The following is a 26030-nucleotide window of genomic DNA, read 5'->3' on the forward strand; positions in this document are numbered from 1 at the left end:
TTCATTAGACGTTGCTATTAACCAAGGAAGCTGGTTATATAGATGTTGACATGAGGTTTCACCAAAATGCTCTTTGTACTTTAGAGTTAAATATTCAAAGCTCGTTCTGTAGTGACTTCTAAACTCCCAGCTCCCCTTCCCCCAAGTATTTGAAGTGCTTATGGTCGGAGCGCCTCACCCTCTCAGGATTGTTGACAGAGTGGTTGCTCTCAAGCTTTTTCAATCCAAGGACCAATGGAGAGGGTTTAAAAAACAAAAGACCACAACAACAGAAACAGCTGTGAGTCATCTGTCTCCTTCACTCTTTATTTTTTAAGTAAAGATTTTTGTTGAAATATGAAGTATACAAATCCTAAGCCCACATTTTGAAACTTTTTTATTTTTACAACTGAGTGTGCACATTCAACCACCCCAGATCCAGAAACAAAACCCCAGAGCCCCTGTGTTCCTTGTTCTAGTCACCAGTCCTGACCCAGGGATAACAGGTATTCTGACTTCCAACCGCAGGAGTTAATTAGACCTGTGCTTAAACTCGATATAGAAAGAATCGTAGAGTGATGCTTGTTGTGTGTGTTTCTGGTTTCTTTCACTCAGCACTACGTTTGTGGCATTTATCCATGCTATTGCTTATAGTTGAAGTTCATCTGTTCTCGTTGATGGATAGTATTTTATTGGGTGAATATATCACTTCGTTCATTCTATGACTAATGGATATTTGGGTAATTTTCTCCCTTGAGCTACTATGATTAGTGCTGCTATGATCAGTTTTTTGTACATGAACATACGTGTGCGTTTCCATTGAGTACATATACAGGAATGAAATTACCACGTCCTGGATTTTGAGTATGTCAGATTTCAATAGATATCGCCAAAGGGTTTTCCAAGGAGTTGTGCAAATTTCAGTTCCACCTGGAAGTGTATGAAAACTGAGATTTCTCCACATCTTGGCGTACCCTTGGTATCACTGCTTGTTTTTGTTTGTTTTCACTTTAGCGTTGCTGGTGGGTATGCAGTGGTATTGCATTGTGAGCTTAAGTTTTGTTTCCCAGAAAACCAATGAAATGGAGCACTCTTGCAAACAAGACTAGTTAGCAGTTAGCTGCGATACACTGGTGTGGCCTGCATTTTTATCCTTAGGGTTAGTGTCTCTACTATACAGGTTGTTAAATAGTTCGTTAAATAGTTTTCCGTGGCAGGTTTATTGAGGTATGATCAACATACATTAAACTGTAATACTTAAAGTGTAAAATTTGATAAGTTTTGATGGATGTATACACCCATGAAACCCTCACCATAAGCAAAATAATGAACATATATAACAAAGGAAACCATAAAATGAAAGGGAAACCTGCAAATAGAACAAAATATTTGCAAATCATATATCTGATATGAGGTTAGTATCCAAAATGTATAAAGAACACATGCAACTCAATAGCAAAAAAAATTAACAATCCAATGAAACTATGGGCAGAAGATCTGAACACATATTTTTTTTTTTCAAAGAAGGCATACAGAAGGCCAACAAGTACATGAAAAGCTGCTCAACATCACCACTCATCAGAGAAATAAAAATCAAAACCATACATCTGATAGAATGACTGATATTAAGAGGTAAGAATTAACCAGTATTAGTGAAGATGCGAAGAAAAGGGAACCCTTGTGCCCTTCGGGTGGGAATGGGACTCAGTGCAGCCATTCTGGTCCCTCAAAAATTTACAAATAGAGCTACCACATGATCCAGCAATTCCACTTCTGGGTATTTATCCAAAGGAAAGAAAAAATACTAACTTGAAAAGATATCCACCCCCTCACGTTTACTGCACCCTTATTTACGATAGTCAAGACCTAGGAACAGTCTAAGTGTCCATCGGTGGGTGGATGAAGAGGACGCAGTATATACACCCACAATGAAACATTATGCGACCATAAGAAAAAAGGAATCTTGCCATTTGCAATAACACATATAGAACTTGTAAGCATTATACTAAGTTAAGCAGTCAGACAGAAGAAGACAAATATTGTGTGATCTCATTTATAGGTAAAATCTAAATACACACACACATATATACACACACAAGCTCATAGCTACAGAGAACAGACTGATTGATGGTTACGGGAGGCAGGGGTGGAGGGGATGGAGGTTGAACAAAATGGGTGAGGGTCATCAAAAGGTACAAAAAGTACAGCATAGTGACTGTTGTTGGCGATACTGTATTACATTTGAATGTTGTGAAGGGAGTAAATCTTAAAAGTTTTAATCACAAGAAAAACTGGTAACTAGGTGTGATGCTGTGTATCAACCAGACATTTTAGTGATCATGTCACAATACATACCTAAATCGAATCATGATGTTATACACCTGAAACTAATATAACCTCATATCTCAATTGTACCTCAATTAAAAATAGTAATAATGAACATAGCCACCCCTACCCCAGGAATTTCTGCATGTGCTTTTGTGATCTTGTCCTCCTGTCCATCCCTATTCCCCCAAACCCTGTCTTTAGGCCACCACTGATCTGCTCTCTGCTACTGTGTATTAAATTTCCTAATGTAAGTGAAACCATACATCAAATGCTGTTTTGTGTCTGTCTTCTTTCACTCAGCATAATTATTATGAGATTCATCTACGTCGTAGCACATACCAGTTCATTCCTTTTTATTGCCAAGAGTTTTCCATTGCATGTTTATCAATTCACCTGTTGAGGGACAGTTGGGTTGTTTCCAGAACTTAGCTAGTACAAATAAAGTTGCTAAAGTTGTTATTTGCTAAAAATATGCTTTAACGTTTCGTAAGGAAATATTGAGAAGTGGAATGGCTAGATTATTTAGTAGATGCATGTTTAACTTTTTAAGAAATTTCCAAACCCTTCTGAAAGTGTTTGTGTGACTGTAGACCTCTAGTCGTGGTGTATGAGAGCTTCCATTTCTCTACACGCACACCACTAGGTGTGCTGGTCTTTTTAACCATAGCGATGCTAGCAGAGGTGTGGTAGTATCTCACTGTGGTCTTACTTTGCATTCCCCTGTAACTCACGATATTAAGCACCTTTTCATGAGTTTGTTTGCCATTGTGGTTTGTCTTTGGTGGCATTTCTGTTCGAATCATTTACCCACTGAGGGTGATGCTTGAATTATTATTAAATTTTGAAATGTCTTTATGTACTGTGGGTACAAATTTGTTTTCTAATACATGCTTTTCCTTTCATCTGTTGTTTGCGTTCTCATTCTTTTAGCAGAGTTTGTCAAAGGAAAGACATTTTTAATTGTGATAAAATCCAAATCATCAATTTGCTTTTTATGTGTCATACTTTGGCGTCATATCTATGTAACCTGTGCCCAACCCAAGGTCACAATATTTTCTCCTATTTTTTGTCCAAAAATTGATAGCTTTATGTTTTAATTTTAAGCCCACGGTCCATGCTGGCTGAGTTTTTGCATCTGGTGCGAGCTACGCATCATTGTGTTTATTTGTTTGCCTGTTGCAATGGATATCGAATTGGTCCAGCGCTCTTTTATGAAATGCCTGTCCTTTCTCCTGCTCTGCATATACGTTGACTTCCTTATCAATGAATGAAAAGGATAAGTCTTGTGCCCTGGATTTTATTTTTTAAATGATGTCTTTTAATAATTACTCTCAATTTTATGTTACTTACAGTGAGGCCATTCTAATCTCCTTGAAACAGTAGATTGTTTTTTCTGACAATTTTAAATTTCTATCAAGTTATACATGGCTCTGTTTAATCACTGTCTTCCAAGAAGGGCTATTTGTTTATTCATTCATTTATTTATTCAACAAATATTTATTGAAGGATTACTATGTATAATGTACTATTTATTATCAGGGTAATCACAGTGAACTGGAGTTGCTGCCCTCAAGGAGATAACTTTCTGCTATCAGAGACATACAATAAAGAATTAATGTAGGCCAGGTAGTAAGAATGACTGTGCATTTGAAAACGCAGGGCCAAGGAACAGACAGCGGGGAACAGGACCTAGAGTCCTATTTTAAATGGAGTCATTTGTGTCTCCCTTAAAGCAGCCTAATCATAAAGAAACAGAAGGCAGGGATTGAATAACTCGTGTTGGTATCTAAGCAAGGAGTATTCCAGGCAGAGCAAAAGGAAGCTCAGAAAAGCTGAACGAGTATATTCAGCACGTCTACAAAGTAGCTGCAGAGGGTTTAGGGGGCATTGGAATTGAGAATTTTAGATCTTGAAGAAACTTTCTATTTTATCCAGTCCAAGAGTTGCTGGTCCATTTCATTTCAATGCCAGTTCAGATGGATTTGTTGTGAATGCCTACAGAGTAGGAGTCAGCATTTTATATGTATATAAAGGTCCAAATCATAAATATTTTCAGCTTTGTGGGCCATACCGTCCCTGTGGCAATCCCTCAGTTCTGTTGTTGGTTGAAAGCAGTCATGGGAAATATGTAAACAAATAAATGCACATCTGCTCTTCTCCAATAAAACGGTAACAACAACAGGTGGTGGGCTGGGCTTGGCCTTGTAATCTGCCAACCTCTGGGCTAGTCTGGTGTTGGGCAGCCTTACCCAGATCTTTCAGAGGTATGTGCTAATAATTCTGTCATGGGCTCATAAGAGACACCTCAGTCATGTATTTGCCACCATGAGTCACAACAGCTTCCTCATGTTACTGATCAGACCAGGCAAGTTCTTACACGTTGTTAGTGTTAAGATAGATCTCTGGCCTCCTTACCCCTCCAGATTGGCTACAACTTATGCAGATGACCATAACAGAGCTTTGAGAGCTGCTCCCCTCTTCAAGTTCAGCCTACATGGCTAGAACTGGCCCAAGCCTAGATGGGAGCCTGTCCTAGGAAGCTCCTGGTAATGTTCAGAGTTGGGAGTGAGGCCTTCTTCACAGTTTTGACATACTCTGTCTGTGCCACACAGAAAAACTCCGTTATTTTTCTTTGAATCTGGAACTTGGGTGGGAGTGGATATTAGCCGTATTCTCTGCTACTAACCAGTCCTCCCAGCAAAAAAGGAAAGAAGACCTTGGCCCAACTAGGGAAGAAGAGCAGGTCTCTAACCTTTAGACTTCACAGGGGTTAGGCAATTGCATGAGAAATATTAATATCATCTTCTTTCTTATTTTAAATTAACATATCAAAGGAAATTTGATTAATTAGACTATAGAGACCCCTAAGCTATGATGGCATAAATAAGGTAGAAGTTTATTTTTCTCAATGTAATTGTCTAGAGATAAATAGTCTAGGCTGGCAGGGTAGCGATGCTCCACAAGGACATTCAGGGACTCAGGTTCCTTCCATCTTACTGCTTTGCCTGCTGGGTCCCACAGCATTCCAGCTCGCAGGGAAGGGAAAGGATAGCAAGTAAAATGTGGGAAATCACTTTTTTAAGAAAATGATATATAATGTGCACACAGCACTTCTGATCACATTTTGTTGGTAAAAACACGGTCACACAGGCACTACCTAGCTGCAAAGGGGTCTGGAAAATGTGGTCTCTATCTGGGTAGCCATGTTGCTCAGCTAAAAATCTACTGTGGATTTTTAAAGGGGATTATGAATTCGGAGGAAGGCTAGAGTTGGCAGTTTGCCACAGAATTTATAAAAAGAGGTGAAAGTATTTTCTGTCAGTTGTTACCTAAAGCGTGAATAGTAATGTCTAACATTATATAATACTTTAGAGATATATAAGTTTTTCTCCTACAGTATTTGATTTAATTCTTCCATATTATCTTCCTTTGAAGTAGATAGACATTATCATTTGAAGCAGACATTATCTTCACTCATGAGACGACTAAGTAAGGCTCAGGATTGTGAGGGTACCTAAAGCCACACAGCCACTGAGCGCAAAGCCGGGACTTTACTCCAGGCTCAGAGCTCTGCCATTTCCACCCCCAGCAATTCATTTTTCTTAACACCGGTTCCTCTAAAGGCCTATTTCTTGTCATTCACCGAGTGGAGTATCCCATCAGAGTGGAGGATCTGACACTTTAGTGTGCAGAGTTAAATACCTGAGGACCATGATTAAAATGCAGATTGCTCTGCCCCAAAGCTGGCAATCTTCATTATGTGGCCCCGGGTGGGAAGCCCTAGAATTGGGGTGCTCTGAGAATCATTACAGCAACCTTATATTTTATCATTGCACTTTACTTAAACAGAGAGGGCAATAGTTTCATAGTTCTATTATTTCACTTTGTTGCCCCCCTCATGCTTACACGTTACTTTCAATTTTGAAACTGCTGCCTTCTGAAAAATCTTTCCTACTCTTTTGAAGCATCTCTGATTCAAAACAAAAAAGCAGACAATGACAAAATGTCAAAAACTAATTTTGGAAGCCACCGTGGTACCCTCTCACACGGAGGCTGTCAAAGCCCTTGGTTGAGGTAGAGGTCAAAAAGGTGGATATATATATATATATCCTGCTGTTTGAAAGGAAAGAGAGAATGATTTTCTTCAACAAAAATATTTCTGTTGTATTCATAGTGTGTGTGTGTGATATATGTATAGACAAATCATTGTTTCCCCAACAGAAATTTCAGAGATTTCTATCTGGCCCAATTCCTGCTCAGTCACATTGGCCTTTTTTATTTGTTTTTTTCTCTGTCAGCCCCAGGATGAATTTAAACTCCATTCCCTCTCTGATGGCCTCTGATGTATTTGTGACTCTTTACATCCCTTTTGCTAATAGAAACTAATGGAAATTCCTTGGGGGCCTTCAGCTTTCCCTCAGAGTCACCAACTTTTGTGTTGCTAATAGAACTCAGCTTCATTAGCATTTCAAATCCTGGATGCTCTTAGAAATCAGTGTTAGATCCGAAGGGCACCCGGCCACAACCCGATTATCAAACCTGTTTAATTGAAATTTCCAGTGGTCAGTGACTTTGACTCCACTTCTGCCAGTACAACTCACCAGGAATTCCTTTTCAAGGATTCTACAGAAAGACGCACGCATAATCTAAGAAGCGTTACTTCTGTCCCTCTCCCTACTCTACATCTTGCCTGCCAAAAAGCCATACTCTGTCACCATTTGTGGTTAGATGATGGGTCAGAGCATGAAGAGACAGGTAAATGGATGAGTAAAGGCGTAGATGGACAAGTGAGTAGGTGGATAACTAGAAGTGTGGATGGATAGGTAGATGGGTAAATAGATGGGAGGGTGGATGGGTGGATATCAGGTAGATAAAGGAGTAGGTGGATGGGATTGATGGAATGGGTGGATGGATGGAAGGAAAGATGGATAAGATAGGATAGGATAGATAAAACAAGTCTTCCATCTTGTACAATACCTTTGACATTTTATTAGTCATAATTGTTCTTACCTTCCTGAGGCTAAATACCACCGCTGCAGAAAACAGCAAGTCGTGACATATATTTTCTGCCTCCCACAGGAGCTGCAGGGTGGGGCTTGTCAAATAGCCTGTTGCCATTCTGACTGTCTGCTTTGGAAAGTAAAAGAAACCGTCCTCCCTTATACTGCACACACTCACACACACATGCTTCAGTGCAGTGGTACGTAACCAGGCACACACAGCAAAAGCTCTCGAAGAACTTGCCCTAATTGCAAGTGTCTGGATCCCGCAGCCTGAAAGGTGCATTGACTGCCCTGATGAGGATTCTCTGTACCTGGTAGCAGTAGTGCTTAAGTAGTATTTGAGCTATATGTTCCCAGCTTAATTTTCTCCTCGCAGATGTCCTGCTAATATTTTTAAAGCACTTATATCTCAGGCAATGTGCTAAGTATTTTTCACTTATATCACTTCATTTCACCTTTTCTACAGACCTCTAACATACATATCATTAGTACATCCATTTTTCTGGTGAGGGAATGAAGGCACGTAGAGGTTAAATTACTTGCCGAGGGTCACATGAGTAGAGGGGAGGCTGGGATTCAAGTACAGTCAGTTGACATCCAGACTCATGGTCCTGCGCATGATGTTATACTGCCTCTCTGGCCACTGAGCTGACATTTGAAAGCACCGTGGTCCAATAGAACTTTCTGCTATAATGAAAATATTCTATATTTGTGCTGTCACATGTGACTTTTGAGCCCTTGAAATGCAGCTAGTGTGACTGAGGAACTAAGTTTTTAATTGTATTGGATTTTAATTAATTTAAACAGCAGTTTAAGAGCCCACTAATAGTCTCTGTTGATACGTATGATCTTCCGAAAATGAAGTGTCGAACTAGGAATTAAGTTAGGCGTCTCAGTTATAGACATTATCCATCATTAATAATATTAACACGAGATAATTGCAAATCACTCTGAGAATCCTTTGTGCTTTTTTCCATCCTTGAAAGAGTCTTACTGTTCTTCTAAGTGCTCTGCCAACTGGGTGGCACATCTAATCCTAGCTCATTGGAAAATGCATTGAGATGAGACATTAAAACAGTTCAAGCAGGATAATGCAGGGACGTCATGGGCATGTTGTAGCATGGTGGTGCCATTGGCATCTGTTCTCAAAATCATTGCTAAATTTCCCAGCTCTCAAATACTGACCTTATATATTGGGGTGACTGGGGCACTGATGGAAATAATGGACTTTAAAGCAAGGCTTGGTGGTGGAGAAAAGGAAGCACAGGGGCATTGGGTTCATTGGAGGGACAGAAGGAAGTGGAGAGAGTGAAGTAGGAAGTGGGAAATTATGAGAAAAGAGAGAAGGAGAAGTGATTCTGGATGAAGGAATATAATAAAAGAGCCATGTTACTCATGTGGTACACCAGTTGATACTGGGTGAAGCTTTTAAAGGAGAAGGAAAATTAAAGTGGTAACAAAACTCAAATGTATATAGGTAGGTTTTCTAGGGAAGGAGGCCTGGCAATGTAGAATTTGGTGACATGTTGGTTTAGAACAGAAGTGGACAAACTACAGCCCATGGGTTAACCCCAGTCCACTGATAATTCTTATGAAGTTTTGTTGAATACATCTATGCCCATTCATATATATATATATATATATATATATATGTACATGCATATATATGCATGTATGTATATACATATATACGTGCCCATTCATATATTGTGGGGGAGCTCCACCTGCAGGGTTCCCCTGTCCGCCATGAATGAGAATAAGTCTACCAAGACATGATCTGCTTGGGGAAAAAAGGTGGCTGATCTCTCAAAGGAGAAGGGCCAGGAGTGTTCCTCGACGGGCTTTTATTAGGTTTAATTTTCATAGGAATACAGGGCGTATACATAAAGCTCATCAATCATTCTCAGGCAATAAGGATCAAACAACAGATAACATTCAGAGAACTCTGAAGGCGTATTTTGAGTCAGGGTCAGATAGCTAAAGGGCCATAAAACTTTGGGGAAACAAACTCATTTCCTGTTTGGACCCTTATCATTTAAATTGAGGGTATTAGTAAAATAGGTTTCATAGGATTTTATGCATTCTTTCTTAGGCCTGATTGCCCCAGGGAACCCGCCCTTTCTAGCACAGGGTCACACCTACCTCCAGCATTGTTTCAGGCTTAAGTCAGGCAGGGGAAGTAAGGCAGCCAAGAGATTAAGAGACTTCTTGCAGACAGAATGAGGACTCAGGCTTTGTCAAAGCTGAGGGCGAGGGTCCATCACCCCTTTTTTCTGTAGCCCCGCCCAAGTCCTTCCCTGAGGGTCCCTTTGCAACGGTGCCTGTCTTAGGTCGCCCCTCCTTTGAGGAATCTTACCTGTCATTGGCTAACCGGTCATCCACCCGGGGCCACGCAGGGTGAAGTGAAAGGGGGCAGAGGCAGCACCCCTGCCAGGGAAAATAAGCTTTGTCTCCTAAGTGGCTTATGGTCTGAAGGTCTTTTTACTCAGCCTTAACCATGGGGGATTACAGCTTCTGAAACCAGGCAGGGTGGTTCCCAACAATATATATGTATATATGTATATATAATGTGTGTGTGTGTGTGTATAAAATGTATACATCTGTGGCCTATGGCTCCTTTATACTACAGTAGCAGAGCTGAGCAATTGTAGAAGAAACCATATAACCTGCAAAGCCTAGCATATTTCCTGTGGCCCTATATAGACAAAGTTTATTGCCCCGTGCTTTAGAACAAAAATAGAATACATTTTAGCACAACCACCAGCAGTACTATATTGTATAACCATCAAACTTTAAAATGTACATCATCTTTGACCTGACAATACTGCTCCTAGAATTTTACCTAGCAGATGTGTTGGTATGCATATCCACAGGGCTTCTTAGAGTACTGAAAAACTGGAAACAACCTAAATGTATCGTCACTGGACACTGGTTAAATGAATTACAGCACATTAATGTAAAGAAACACTATTTACCTTAAAAAAATAAATCTCTATGTACTCACTTATTAAGTGAGAAACTTCTGTTTATTATGAAAAGATGACCAAGAAATATTGTTAAATAAAAAACATTGCCGTACAATATGTATTGTTTGATTATATCTGTGTAAAAGCCACAGTCTCCCCAGTGATAAACAGGTATATGCCCAGCACCTAACACAATGATACGCATAATAGGTACTCAGCATTTGATGAGTGAACACATAGAGGAGCTAACTACACATTTGCCCAGAAAGTACCCAGCAATGTACTATGAAAAATAAAGACATTTATTGAAAAAGATACAAGAAACATTGTACATAGGACAATGATGCCTGAATCCCCTTCAGAGTAGGCACCTTGGGACCTCACACAGTTTTCCCAATGACCTCAGCTGCCCCATCAAATTTTCCCGAGTCTCGTTGACAGTCTGCAATCTCTTCCCTTTCAAAGGTGATTTTAGTTCTGAGAAAAGCCAGAAGTCGCAGGGTGCCAAATCTGGGCCGTAGGGGGCCTGAGTCACCTGGGTGATTTGATGTTGTGCCAAAAAAACTCTGCACAAGATGTGATGCATAAGCGATCGTGTTATCGTGATGAAGCTGCCATTTACTAGTGCCCATAGTGAATCGTCTGAACAGTTTCCGACAGCACCCATGCTCACTCAGTGGGGGGCATCTATCACCCTCACTGACTAGTACAGTGAAGTCATCATTGTTCAGTCATGCTCATTCCAGTCCACTCTCCTTGGCTGCCAGGTTACATCAATGCCACACAAACTGTTCTCATTATATTGACAACGGCTGGACTTTTTCTGGACAGACTATATTTTATATATACATATATATGCACACACATACATATATATATACTTTTCACTTTATATCTTCTAGACTAGACTTTCTGAGTTTTTATGAATATGTATTCCTTAAAAAAAATCTAACGTAAAAAAGGGGGGAAGTAAATCAGAGGAAATAACCCAAGGTAAGTCTCCCCCAAGCTGATCGCGGAGATGATGTCCGCAGCAGCGGCTGTCAGCTGAGAAACAGCTGGGAGCTTATTGCTCAGTACTGAGGCCTTCGGGAGGGGATGTATTGAAGTGTCAAGTTGGGACCACCAGAAACCGTTGAGCTTTAAGAAGTTTCTTTATGAGTCATGCTCAGCAAAAGCTGAGAAGTGCTAAAGAAAACAACTCAGAAGTGTGGAAAGAGAGAAGTGTGCCCTTTGTCCTAGAGTGAATGATGTTTTTAGGTAATCAGGTGGGAAGACTTACTTGGAGAAACTGGAAAAAAAACCAGGAAGCTGGGGAGAAAGGAGCCAAATGAAGGAAGGACACAGTGGCCAACACTCAAGGTGAAGTGTTTGAGGGAAAACAAATGCTTCTTGGGGTTCTGAGAGGACCCAGTCTGCAGTGACGCATAGAGCTACCTCGCAAGTTCGTGTTTGGAAAGTGCCTGGGTGTCCTGTGGTATAAGATGCCTGGACGTCAACAGTCCTGGTACAGTAGCAGGCGTTCAGATGGAAGGCCCGGAGCAGTTCCTGTGTGTTGATGAGCGTTAGAACTTCTCCCATCTACTGACACAGAAGCAGCTCTTCCTGGTGGTGTGGCAGCCCTGGGAACAGCCTCCGCACTTGGCTCGTGGCGGCCACACATCTGTGCCTTGGCGTCCCTGCCGAAACAGATATTACTCAGTGCTAACCATTTGTTCTTCTGGCAGAATGGTGGCAAGAGGGATTTATAGATTTATGGTAAAAATAAATAAATATATTTAAAAAAGAAAACATGAAAGAGACAGGTGTGTCTTTTTAAAACAATCAGTATCTGCCTCCCTCCACATGCCCCTCCTGTGCGTGCCTGCACTTTGCATGACTTGTGCCTGGGGTGGATGTGTCTGCGCCTGTAAGAACCACTTTATTTAGACATCACACAAAGCACTTGACCAGTTTTGAACACCGCCGGCTGCAATACTGTTACACAGAGATGCCTGCTCTTTCTTCACAAAACTCTCCAGTTCAAACATGTTTCCAAAGCATGATTCATGGCGCTTCTCTCTGGATTGTCCAGTGGGTAATTGCTGTACACAAACCAGAGAAACAGATGTAGACCCTGAACCCCAGCTATAAATTTTTGTTTTATGATTATGGCTTTCAAATGTGCTGTGTCACACTGACAAATACACAGTTACTCTGAAACAAAATGGCTTTTGGTCTAAAACTTTAGCTTTTTTGTTTGTGGTTGGAAATCCATGTATTTGAGTTTCTTTTATCATGGATCAAACACAGAAAGTACAGGTCTTTTCATTCAATGTCATTTAGGTGATGAAATAAATGTCTTAGGAACTTAACTCTTGTTTATATCAATTAGCCTATGGTAAAATTGGTTTTGTTTTACATCGTTTTGCTTATGGTGGAAATTTTTGACAACATTAAGTGAGGAGATGACATATATCCAAATCTTATTTTATGCTGTAGCAAGAGGATATTTGGGAAAGATTTTTTTCCAACTGTTTGATTAATCTTTAAAAGAGAGGCCAATGATTTCAACTTCATTATCAAGAATTTAGCTAGGCCACTTTTCACCTTCTTCCTAGTCATTAATCTTTATAGTACATGGATATGTATTTAAAGAACTGGTTTGTTTGTGTGTCTTTCCTTAACCTTACTTAAGATGAAAATTTGGAGTAAGAACCAAGTTTTCAAGAAGTATAAGAATTAGAGTTCCTGAAAAAGAAATGAGAAGAAACATGTAGCTACATTGTTGCTTTCTAAATTAATACTTGGATTAAATAATAGTTCTAATAATTGCTTTCAGCATAATTAATTCATGATGAGAAATGATGAATTGACTGAATACTGTTGCATTATAAGAAACCCGTAGTATTCTGCTCACAAAGATTTAAACACTGATTGTTCATCTCAGGGCCCAAGTTTATTTCTCTACAGTTAAGAGGGCCCTAAGGTGATTATAAATTTTAAATTTTCTTAGGCAAAGGAGAAAACACCACATCTCCCAACCCCTACGAAGCACACACTTCATTATTGTCTTTGTATTATGACATTATTTGAGGGAAGAAGTTTGGAAACAGTTGTGTCTCTTTTGAAATGAGGCTGATTCTCTAGCTTAAGAAATAACAGTGAACAGAATTCTGGGGACCCTAACCCCATCCTCATTTCCCTGCAACCAAGGCACCCTACCCTTTGGGACGGTATGGAGTAAGGAAGTGCTATGGCCTGTCCTGGTAGCAGATACCTGTCCACTCACACCTGGCAGAGCTGCCTTGTCTCTCACCTCTTAGCTCCTCCTGCTGTACTTGAAATACAGATGCTTCCTCCTCTCTCCCCAAACAACTGGTCACCCATTTCCAGTATCAGGTACAAAATAAGCCCAGTTTCCAAGGAACTCTGAGGACCTTAAATAAACATTTGGAGCTATAAGTCTCATGGACCACATAGAAATTACCACATAATATGGTGCTTTGTGTATCTTTACAACTATCTTAACGACAGTGTGTTAAATGTTTTGTAAATTTTGCCATGCTCCTTGCTAAACATGTGTGTTTTCTTTGTGTTAAAGGGTTTCCTGTAACACAGCTCTGTTACAAGATGAGGGCCATATAAAAAAGAGAGAGAGAGAGAAAATAACAAATACGTAGATTCAGCAAAATCTCACCCCTTTATCACCCTGAACTTTTCAATAGCAAGAACTGAGCTTGCTGGGCTGAAAATTGTGTTAATGTACCTTCATAAAAGGACCTTCGACTTGGTAAGTGTGCGATGCATACTTTTCCTGTTGCTCCAGGAGTGCCACTTAGCAACTCTGCTAGACAGAGCAGCGGTTCAGTGAGGGGTGGGGTGCCCCCCGACAAGCTTTTTCAAAGCGCGGATGCCAATGCACATTCCAGCACTGTCCACAAAAGGGAGACTGGAGCAGCGTCCTCCCCTGCAAGTGGCCAGGAGGCTGTCCACTTGCCCACCCTGTTTTGTGGGATAATTATGAGTACATATGGGAGAGGTGGTGGAAGGGGAGGGTGTTTTAATTCCTCCCCAGAGTCTCCTCTCTTTGAGGTGCAGTAAGCAAGTTATGCAAAACGGCTGCAGGGTGGATGGGCTCTCTCCTCTTAAAGCTCTCCGTGTGCCTGAGTTTATTTGCAAACATGGCATCTGTCCTTCTCAATGTTTTAAGATTTGGTGAAAAAGCTTCTGCTTCCTCTAGGTAGGGTCAGTGTAGGAAATGCAAAAATATATATATATATATATATTTTTTTTTTTTCCCCCCCTTAAAACTCTTCTAAATAAGTGCCAGACTGGGCAGGGGCTAGTACTGCTGAAAATTGGCCCTCACACTTAACCAGTTTTCAAAATATGTGTTTCATTTGGCGGTGGTGGTGACTGTGTGATCAGAGAGGCCGCCATCATGTTATCGGGGTGCCAGGCTATGGAACCAGGAAAGTAATTTCTGCATTAGACTGGGATTCCAGGGACCTGGGTTCTAGTTAAGATTCTGAGCTGTGTGATCTTGGGCAGGTCTCGGGCTCCCTGGGCTTTTATTTCGCTGGTTGAAAAATAAGCTAATGTTTTTTCAGGATATGTCCTGAATGCCATGGAAGCATGATTTCTTTTTTGTCCTCACCGCAACCCACTGAAGTGGGTAGTAAGTAGTATATCCCCATTTTACAGATGAAAAAGCTGAGGTACATTCATGTCCAGATCACACAAACGAAACTGGGAATCTGGTTCAGCTTGACTCCCACATCCATGCTCCTGAGCACTGTAGGATGCTGGGTCAGCTCAGGACCTGGAATCCTAGATCTCAACTGACTGTGTGTGTTTGGAGCAAGAGTAACTAATCTTGACTACTCCCTATGCTATAGACTTCTATAGACTTGGGAGTTTTTAAAAAGTAACTGAATCCAGAAAGCTGGCTTTTTACTCCAGAGCAAATGCAATGCCTTCAGCCAGGGCTTGCAAGAAGGATAAGGGGGAAAACACTATGAAATGGAAAGTTTCTCATCCCAAGGCTTCCCTGAGGGGTAGCTGTTCTCTATTCTACAGTTTAGGGCTTGCCTGTGCTTTTTCGAGAGTGGAAAAATACATAAGTTACAAGGAATTTAACAGACAGAGAGGCGCACAGAGGAATTTAAAGGGTGGGCTGGGGGCTAGGGGGTGGGCGGGAGGCAAAGGGGGGGCCGCCAGGGGGAACACTCGCTTGCAAACTAAGCGGCTGCAAATAAAAAGGTGAAAAGGGAGAGAAGTTGGCGCCCAGCGTGAGCCAGGAGCGGTGTCCTGGCTCCTCCCCTGCTCGTTTTAAAAGCACTTCTTGCATTGTTTTTAAGGTGAGAAATGGGAAAGAAAGAGCCGGCTTGCACGCTCGCTCGCTGCCTGTCTCTCTGGCTGTCTGCGTTTGCAGGGCTGCTGGGAGTTTCTAAGCTCTGTGAGAATCCTGGGAGTTGGTGATGTCAGACTCGTTGGGTCATTTGAAGGTTAGCAGCCCGGGAAGGGTTCACCGAAAGTTCACTCGCATATATTAGGCAATTCAATCTTTCATTCTGTGTGACAGAAGTAGTAGGAAGTGAGCTGTTCAGAGGCAGGAGGGTCTATTCTTTGCCAAAGGGGGGACCAGAATTCCCCCATGCGAGCTGTTTGAGGACTGGGATGCCGAGGACGCGAGCGAGCCGGGCAGGGCTTGTCTGGGCACCGTCGGGGTAGGATCCGGACTGCAATCGGAAGGCTTTTTGCAGGCATTGGCTTGGAAGGAGAACTTGGGATCTTTCTGGGAACCCCCGCCCCGGCTGGATTGGCCGAGCAAGCCTGGAAAATGGTAAATGATCATTTGGATCAATTACAGGCTTTTAGCTGGCTTGTCTGTCATAATTCATGATTCGGGGCTGGGAAAAAGACCAACAGCCTACGTGCCAAAAAAGGGGCAGAGTTTGATGGAGTTGGGTGGACTTTTCTATGCCATTTGCCTCCACACCTAGAGGATAAGCACTTTCGCAGACATTCGGTGCAGGGGAGATCATGTTTGACTGTATGGATGTTCTGTCAGTGAGTCCTGGGCAAATCCTGGATTTCTACACTGCGAGCCCGTCTTCCTGCATGCTCCAGGAGAAAGCTCTCAAAGCATGCTTCAGTGGATTGACCCAAACCGAATGGCAACATCGGCACACTGCTCAATGTAGGTTTATTTTTTCCCTTCTTCTACCAAGAAAAAAATTAATTGTCTCTCTTGCATGCAATAAAGACATTGGCAACAAACTGCACTGGTAGCAAGACAAAGGATTTAATGATTTAATGCTGAAAGGGTGTAATATGCTGGCGTGTGCATATTGATCCCCTCTGCTGAAAATTTCCTGTGAGATGTTTTCTTCCCAAACAAGCCCTTCCGACCCCCGCTCCTCTCCTCACCAACCTTAGCGTCTCTTGAAAACAGTTTTAAAAATATGTGTGGAGGGGGGGAAAAAGTAGAGGGTGACCCCAGGACTTTGAAACACTCTTCAAGTAAGGCAATTGGGCGCATTGTGCAGTTTTTACTAAGATGTATGCAGAGGGAATTTAACTTTGCTGTTCTTTGGATTAGCTACCGGTTGTGTGTATCAGCCCCTCCCTGTGTGTTTCAGCAGTCCAAAGTAATTAAAATATGACATCTTCCTTGCAAGAAATTTTGCCCGATTGAGATGGCTTGCAGCTCCTGAAGTTCATAAACCACCAGTTAAAGCTGCAGCCTCCAATGTTTTCCTTGCTAAGGAAAAGCAATATTTCTTAGCGTTGACCCTGCTGCCACCTTTCCGAGTCACTTTGTTGCTCTAAGAAGTTGCTGTTTTGCTAGAAAACTACTGGCAATGAACACCCCTTGCGCTGAGCCATCCATTATTTTCCATATCTTGCAATTCAGCCAGGAGCCTGAACGTTGGTTATAGGAAAGGAAATATAAGTGGGGTAGCCCAGTTGTTTTTTTTTTTTTAATTGACTATTTGGTTATCTGCTGCTGACACCATGCCGAGGCACGCATCTGGTCAACAGTAGCCTGGCTACAGGATTGAGAAATGACCAGAAGTCCCAGAAAATCCCACCTTCGGTGGCTGTAGTGGGAGCCTGCAGGATGCATCTTAGCCCTGACAGTGATTTAGATAAATGGTTGGGCTATCTATCAAAATGTTTTTAGTACTTTATTTGACAATTCATTGGAGCATTAGCCTGAAAATGACATTTTAAATCTTTGTTTTCAGAAAGGTCAAAGTTTAACTGGGCGAAATTCAGTTTTCCTAATAACATGGTGGCTTACTTATCTAAGGAGAGAAGAAAACGGAGAGGGGACAATGACAAGATTTAAATTGCCCTCTCTGAAACTTTTCTTAAGGATAACGGCTTGCTTCTTGGGCCAGGAAATCAACAGGTTTGGAGCTGAAAAATCAATAACCATTTGATGCCAACAGTCTGGCTGTCTGACTCAGTATTTCGTAGAGTCATAACCAGGGCAAAAAGAATATCATTTTCAGAAGGCGTCTTAATCCTCAGCTGCTCCCCAAATGCCTTTTCTTTCCTGCTGCTTTTTTTTCTTTCCAGAGAACTCAAAAAAACTTAAGCGTTACAAAGTAATTTTCCAACCCTCTACCAGATCTTTTAGACCTATCCTCTCTAGCAATGAAATATGTGAACAACTTCTCTTGGGATGGCAGGGAACTGGGGTTCTCTCACATTTTTTCTTGTAGGAGAAAGTCCTAATGAAACATTTTTTAAAGAAGGGGAAAAAATATGCTGGAGACTCTGGCATAGAGCTGGTAGACCTAATAGAGCTTTTACAAGCAGACATTCTCCCTTTTGTAATTAACCCTCCAAACATGCCCATTAAGTTGTAGGAGTCCGGGGAAAGGCTTTGTTTGTTCTTGAACAAGTTAAACAAGGGATTTGCCTTATCTAGGAAGAGGAGTGGTAAATGTGTCATTCGCCTAGGGCCAGCCGATAAGCAAGAAGTGTTGATAACAGCAAAGTTCAGCTAATCAAAGAAACTTGCATTAGGAAAAGTAAATAAAGACATTGGACAAAGGGATTTCAGAAATTCCAGTGTCTTATTTTTGTAAGTAGGGCAATTAGTGCGTATTGTGGTCAATTTCACAAGGGTTTGAATCCCAGGCCCCAACTTTGGTTTAAATGAATAAAGTGTAAATATTGCTTATGCCCCATACAGAGCTGCTTTCTCCTCCATAAACCAGTTTATGACTGGTCAGTTTAGGTGTTGAAACGAGTAAGTTTTTAAGCGTAAATAAATATTCCAACAAATGTCTGCCATGCTATGCTTGGTTCAGGGTGACACAGCTACTTAGGAGTTTTTGAATAAAAGGAATCATATTAGGGCTACCATTCTGTAAATAAGAACATAAAAGCCACAACCTTTTCCATTTTCCTTAATGAGTGTTTTGACGAGAAACAGACCTGTTTGTCTCTTAACACAGAGGAAACGGTGGGCAAGGAGGAAAAAAAACATAGTACTAAATTCCAACCAAAACTATTTTTTGTTTTGAGATCCTACTCATTTTTTTTGTGGGGTGTGTGTGTTTAGTAATTAGAGTAAATCTTTTGAACCTAAAACACCAGAAGCTTTTTTTGAGAGGTGTTAGAATGTTCTTTTTATTATCATTTAAAAAAAAATTTTGAAGACAGAAAACTGATATGCCAACCAGCTGCTGCTGGAGTAGGGCCCATGAATTGCTGGTTATAAAAATGCGAAGTCAGGATTAGTGGGCTACTGAGGGAATGTGGTATAAATAATACGATTTAAGACTGCCCCTAGAAGGTATGGAGTCTCCGAGTTTATGTTCAGATGCCTCCTGGATTATCCTGGTTTTAGGCTGCTCCAGATGTTTTCAGCATTAATTGCTCAGTGGGCATAGGATAGGTCCTAATATTTGTGGTTTAAATATAGTTGCTTTCAGTGAAATCATGAGCACTACAACTTCTTGGCCCTTTTCCCTGTCTTCTCCCTACTCAGCACATCAAAAGAGAAAAGAAAAAAAATCTTTTTGAAATAGTATTTTCCCCATTAATGAGAAATAATCGTAAAAAAAACCCAACAAACTGTGGCTATGTGTGAGTAAGAAATGAAGTCAGTCCCCTTCCCAGAGCCCTGGGACCTGAATTTTAAGTATTAAACACTATCTAAATCCTCTCCTAGTGAGATATAAATTGGGGTCAAAGTGGCAAAATCAAAGATACCCTCTGAAAGAGAGACTAAATAAAGACTGACAGCCACCGTATGAATTGAATGGGGTTTTGAATAAATATTTCAGTGAAAAGGCTCAATTGTTTTTCTAAAGTAGGACATAATTTTCTGCTTCTCGGCCACATGACGGTGGTAACTAATACCATCAGAAAGAAGAGAAGAAAAGGGACTTTTTCTTAAATCTCAGAGTGCAGGACAGGGTCGGTTGAAAACAAGTGGGAGATTCACAAAGTTTTCTTCCCTGTAGAAACACGAGATTTACCAAAGTAAGTATTGTCAACATCCAGATAACTTGGTGCTTTGGGTAGGGAGGTGTGGACGGGCAACTTAGAAGAAAAAGTGCGTGAGTTTAAATTTTATCACCAGAAAAGCGTAGATTCCCAAAGTAAAACAAAACAGTAGGAGCAGTAGACATCTGTCCGCTTCAGCTTCGCTTATGGAATTGATTTGGAAACTCTCGTTAGCATTTGATTCTCCAGCCCAAATGCAAAGCTGTTGCGTTGAAACAGGCTTTCTCTCTCTCTCTTTTTCTTAGTAGATAAATGACCAGCATGGCAACTTCTGATGGGTTAGCTGACCTGAATCGGGAGTTTTCTTCTCATTTCTGGAAGCCTGTCTTTGACGATATAACACCCAGTCAGCGTTGTTGTGAACTTTTCTTTACAGCATAAAAGTAAAATAAAGACCTTCTGTACATCAGATATTTATAATTTACTTTCAACATGTTAGGCCCCTGATTTGGCTTGAGAGGGAAAGAAAACCTTACTGTTTTCTCCGTTATCCATTCCACAGGCATCAATAAGGGATTTCAGAAGGGAAATGCGTGATAAATGGTAAAGATGAGAAATTTTGCTCTCAAGGAATTTATAATCTTTAAACCCCCCCCCCAAATTTTTTTTAAAGGCTTGAAATTTTTAGGTAGAAAGTGACTCTCGAGGCAGATGGAGATGTGAAACCAAGATGCAAAATATCAAACTTCAAGTTGCCCAGGACTTATTAAATAATATGTGCCATGTTCATTTTAGAACATCTTAAAAGAATCTTCTGTAGAGTTTGAGTTACATGTAAGTGCCAATAAATTAATCCTTAAATGACATTTTTATACTTTAAATGTTCTAATATAAATTCAGTTAACTATCAATTAAATAGACTGTTTCGGAAATGGGAGTTTTGATGAAGGTTAATCAGAAAACTCTCGGCTAAAAACCTCTCCAAAAGATATTAATATGGAATCTTGCCTTTCAAATTATAGGGTACTTAAGGCAGTCATATATCTCTGATTTTCTAGAATAACCCGCTTTCAAATATACTGCCACAGTTCCCACATAAATCATTGAAATATGCCAGATATTTCAATATTACGACATCTCCTAGGCTGCCCCTTGAACTCAGGAGTGGCACAGTCTGTCTTTGTTTGGATTCTATGGTCAATATAACTAGAGTGCTCACAGCTTCATTTTCCCATTCGTACTGAAGATCTCCTTGTGAATGTGAATTCTGAACGTGAATTCCTTTCGTGGCAAACTGTAGACCTGTAAATAGAAGACATCCCTTGCAAAATGGATTTAAGTATTATGATGATGGTTCTGACTCCAGCGCTTGTGCATGTGTTAGGAGTCAAGAAGGGGAGAGAATTATTGAATTGAATTACTATGAGCGAATCTACAGGGTCCGGCAGAAGGAAGGCTTGCTTGAGTGTGGTTGCTAGGGTAATAATGTGGGTGTAATAATTTATAGTTTTAATTTGAACATTTCACCTAAAATGTCATATGGTGTGCTTGAGTGTGATATATTTTTTTTATGTTACAGAACTACATGCTTAGGATTTTGTAATAAAACAGGGGCGTTATTTGTGCCAGACCCTGTGTATCAGTTCTTCACCAACCTCGTCTTAAAAAGTTGGAATTGGGGTTGAGGGAGAGAGGAGAGCAGAGTTAACTCAGGTTTCAGATTTATCGGTCTTCTGTCTGTAAGTGGCTTGGCCCGAGTACCTCTTGTTAAATAGCAGATGAGATAACCTGTCCCATCTGTAAGATCTAATAACACAACCTTATCAGTCAATATGTTGTCCCGAATTCTTCTCTTCCTTCCCAGCTTCCTTACTGCAACATCAAGAAGCCTGATTCCTGTCCCATCCCATCCCCCGAGACCCCTTTAAATGAATTTTTTAAGAAGTTGCTAAAGTGCTCTCTACCAAGAAAGCAGTAGAGGGTGAGTCTGCAGGTATTATGTTATTTATCCTGAGCTTTCAGAGCTTCTTAGATAGGACTTCAAACAGGCAATGGAACTGCTGACTTGATTTTTCTCCTGCCTCGCAGGGTGGGGAGCTGAAGGGGGGCCAGTTAGATAAGACCCTTGGTCGGCAGCATGATAAGGTGAGGATAACAGGAACTGACATCAGCGGGGCGACCCAGCCTGGCCCAGCGTTTCCTCTCGTCACGGCACTGGGACCCCAGGAGCCTCAGGCTCCCACCCGTAGCAGCTGCTGAGGTGGCCAGCTCAGAGTGGGAGAAGAAAGCTCATGTTAACAGGGGTGATCGTGAGTGACAGTGCCCCGCATTCCCAAAAGGAGATTGCTTTAAACAGAACAAAGAATAACTTGGTGGTGGGGGGCGGGGTGGGAAGTGATTTTAATAAAAACAGATCTAAGATTGTAAGGGCAGTTTAACGTTGTCGTGTCTTAAGTATTTGTTTCCTAGCTGTCAGCGGTTTCCCTCTGATATCTCATGAGAGTCTACCCAGCAGTCACCAAATATTACCACCTATGATTCGTGCCAAGTCTCCATATAGAACAAAATGGGAGGGAAGTCACATTATCAGCGTTAATCCCTCGGACTCCTATTTACTTCTCTAAGCCCCAAGCAGCCGCCCCTATCCGCATCATATGGCAGCATTGTTAAAGCCTTTCCATTTGCCACCAGCCCCACAGATTCTCCTCCCCTCTTTCCGTCTTCCTTTTCTCTTAAACTCAGGTTTTGGTTTTTTTTTTTTTGCAAATATATCTGATTTGAGGTTTGGAGAAGGAGAAATTCAAATGAAAATGTCCTATTTTCGTTTTTCAAGTTCATAGGTTCTCTTCAGTCTACTTTCAAGATTGCTCTTTTTTTAAGTTTTAGTGTTGAAGAGGAGTTAATCTCCTAATTTGATTCAGATTTAGTGAAATGTTGGTTGTTGTTGTCGATCAATTACTGTAATTACTGTTCACCACTGAGGATGAACATTTTACCAAGTCAGGGAAAAAAAAACCCCATAGCTGAATTCAAGATACTGTGATAGAAGGAATGCAGATAAGACCAGATAAGAACTGTACATCAATTAACTGGGAAGAGATATGGGTCACATTTATCATAATTTTTCTCTAATTTGTAAAGCAAATGAAGACCTCCTCCAATAAATCCCTGTTCTCACGAATATTAAAGCTTTCAGGGCGCCAGTACCTTTGTCTTGTCATCAAAGTCCATAATTATAAAAAGGCTGATGATATGAAGGTCATTTTCGCTTCAAAAGATTTTTTAGGATCTGGTCTATTGGAAAGCTTGGGGGTATAATTAACTAAAATGGAAATGGAGGCAAGCGAGATTTAGTTCCTGATGTTTTAATTGAGCTTAGCACTGTCACGTGTTATTGAAGAGAATTCTTAAAGGCAAACATAATTATTTCGTTATGGGCCTCAGAATGCTTTGATTGGCTTTAATGACAAGAAGCCGTATAAAAAGGCATATATTTTAATTAGTCCTCCTTATATTTACATCAGATAAATAACAAATAATTGATGAAAAACAAGACTTTGGAATGGATGATTTCACATAGTGCTCTGGTTACAGTTTAATGATGAAACACTTCTCTGCTTTGCATTTTAATTATCCCAATATTACAGTGGTGGGGCTGCGGAGCTAAAATACTGTTGTTGCCATTTTATTACTCCCCCCCCAAAAAAATCATGATTGATGCCTATGAATTGGAAGCTGAAAAAGGTAGCTAGAACCGCATCTCCGAGGAAGTATATTGCCCGTCCCATTAATTTCACTACATTTTTTTAAATCACTTTTATCTCTCATGCTTCATCTTTTAGGATTAAGATTGTCAAGGGTTTCACATGGGCATTTCTATGGCCACATCTTCTAAATACCTTTCTTTCTCTCTTGCTGCCCGTTTTGAAGACTTGCCTGAAAGTACTTTGCCAAATGTGTCGTGGAAACGCAGAGAGCCATTCTCCATGGTACAAGCCCAGTGTACCTTTGATTTTATATGAAAACCCATTTCACATGATTCATCCCTTTTGGTGTACAGAACACTAATTGTTATTATTGATTTTAAATTCCGTGACCATTACAAGTAACCCAGATGAGTGGCAGATAAAGGGTAATAATCCATGGAGTTCTGGAACTGTTTCATGTTTGTCTGGAGTACTTTATGTGATCAATATTAACTGCCCCATTGAAACTAACTGCTGTATCAAATAACAGTCAATCAAATGAATGTGCTTAGAGATTATTTATTGAAAGCTTTAATTGTTCACTGGGGCCCTGCTTATCAGAGGAAACAAAAGGAACTAGAGATGGGACGAGCAGATTTGGCTTTGCTGGGAAAGTTGGAAGACACCGAGGAATAGGCATCTCTCCGGGAACTGGGCAGGAGTTTCAGAAACCCACGTTGGTCTTCTAGCAGGCAGAAGCTGCATGCACCCTTATAGAGGTTATCCTACCGCCTGTACTCCGGCAGCTCTCTAGAGAAGACGGAATGGTTTTCTTGCCCTGTGAAAAGTTGTCACTCTCAGAGTTGAACTGCTTCTTCTCTGCATGCCCACTCACATCACTACCCTCCCATGTATCACCCCACCTGCAGCCCTTCCCTGCCTGACGGTCTGAGATCATGGAAATAGCCTGACTTGACACGGGATCGATTTCTACACCTGTGAAATGGGAATAGTAATGTCTACATTGCAGGATATGTAGAAAGAGTAGAGATAACCTAATGAGGGTTCTATTCTTGTCCTGCAAACAGACATGGAGACGTCACTGAGTAGACCTTCCGCTCTGTTCCCTGACACCTGTGGCTTATGTGCCTTGGCTAATGGTGAAGTCTTTTTTAGCTGGTATCTCTTTTCCCCAGTGAAATAGTTCCTCTCTGTGTGGCTCATGACTTAGATGACAGTCCTTCCCATTTGTCACAAGTTGGATAGCACTGTGGTCCTGATTCAGTGGCATCCATTTAACCAAACCCCCAGATTTAGTACAAAAGGATTGACTTTTACAAGGGAGCGTTGTCACACTTGAAGTTGTTACAATACGCATCGCCCAAGGATGCTGTCCGGGCGCAGTACATTTTTATTACTCACTGATGGATTAGATCTTGTAGCGTTCCATTCAACACAGGGCTCTTGGGTGCCTGCCATGTTCCAGGCTCCCTGATACGTTCTGGGCGGAGGGTGGGGGGGGTGGCGGGAGGCAGCAGGATGAATCTGGTGCTGTCCCTGCTCTCTCTGGACTCACAATGTACGGGACAAACTTGTGCACACAAGTCCTTGTGATACAGCCCCCTTATGACAAAAAAAAAAAAAACAACACAGAATCTCCTTGGAACTGTGGACTTGAGTTTCATTTTGATAAAAATTAAAACCACTAAGAACCATGGCTGATGCATAAGGTGAGGGATCAAGAGGGTGACACATTTTTGTCACAAGGAGCAGGCTTGAAGCTTTCCTGTGTGTAAGCCTCATAGGTTAATTTCTGAATGTAGTTTACAGAGCAGAGTTCTACACTTATCTTGAGCAATAGAATAAGTGCATACCTTCCAAAAGGGCTTCTTGAAGGCTCTCGTCTGAATGTTTCTGGAGTGTTTGTTAAATAATGTTCTTTGGGGGGGTTGGTCTGATTAGCTTAGGTTTTTCAAACTCACTGATTTCTTTATAATTGTTTCTGAGACGTTTTGTTTGCTATGCAATGAACTTCCCCAAAGCCAAAGGGCCTAACATTGCATTGTCTCATGCTTCTGTGGCTGGACTGGGCTCAGCGGGACAGATCTTCTGTTCCGCCGGATGTCATCTGAGGCTGTGTCATCCAGGGCTAAACTGGGCTGGAGATCCCAGAAGGCTCGCTCCCATGGCAGCCAGTCCGTGTCGTTGGTGGAGAGCTCAGTTGGGGCTGATCACTGGATTCGCTGTGCGTGGCGTGTGCTTCTCACGTGGCCCCCATATTCCGAGAGGGAGCATTCCAGAGGGAGGAAGCGGGTGCTCCCTGTGAAAGGCTGGGTCCAGAGCTGGCATAGAGTCACGTCACCGTATTCTGTTGCAAAGCCACCACGGGGCTAGGCCAGATTCCATGGGTCTACCTCCCAATGGGGGAGGGAGGAAAAATGCGTAGCCATATGTAGTCCACAGTAACAATCATCACAGACGAGCACCTGCCCTATGACAACAACAAATTACTGTCTTCTGACAATGGAAGCCACATTGAAGAACTATTGTGGGATTTTAGTTAGTTTGGTTTCTTTTCTGGCGGGTTGAATACTTAACACAATTCCACTCTA

General features: G+C 41.3%; 1 protein-coding gene across 4 annotated transcripts in view; it reads left to right on the plus strand.

The window, feature by feature from the left end:
* The window catches only part of RARB (retinoic acid receptor beta), a 650193-nt gene that overhangs the window by 475381 nt on the left and 148782 nt on the right, over window positions 1-26030 (plus strand). Inside the window, exon 1 of one of the 4 annotated variants that reach the window (XM_053930257.1) lies at window positions 15683-16460. The exons of 2 other annotated variants lie outside the window; for them this stretch is intronic. In XM_053930257.1, the coding sequence (XP_053786232.1) occupies window positions 16304-16460 (157 nt within the window). In that variant the 5' untranslated portion in view covers window positions 15683-16303. Of the gene's footprint in view, window positions 1-15682; window positions 16461-26030 lie in introns of those variants that run through there. One more of the 4 variants, XM_045200026.2, reaches the window with a different exon arrangement.

Source organism: Desmodus rotundus, chromosome 8 (assembly GCF_022682495.2).
Source record: "Desmodus rotundus isolate HL8 chromosome 8, HLdesRot8A.1, whole genome shotgun sequence".
Classification (NCBI taxonomy): Eukaryota; Metazoa; Chordata; class Mammalia; order Chiroptera; family Phyllostomidae; genus Desmodus; species Desmodus rotundus.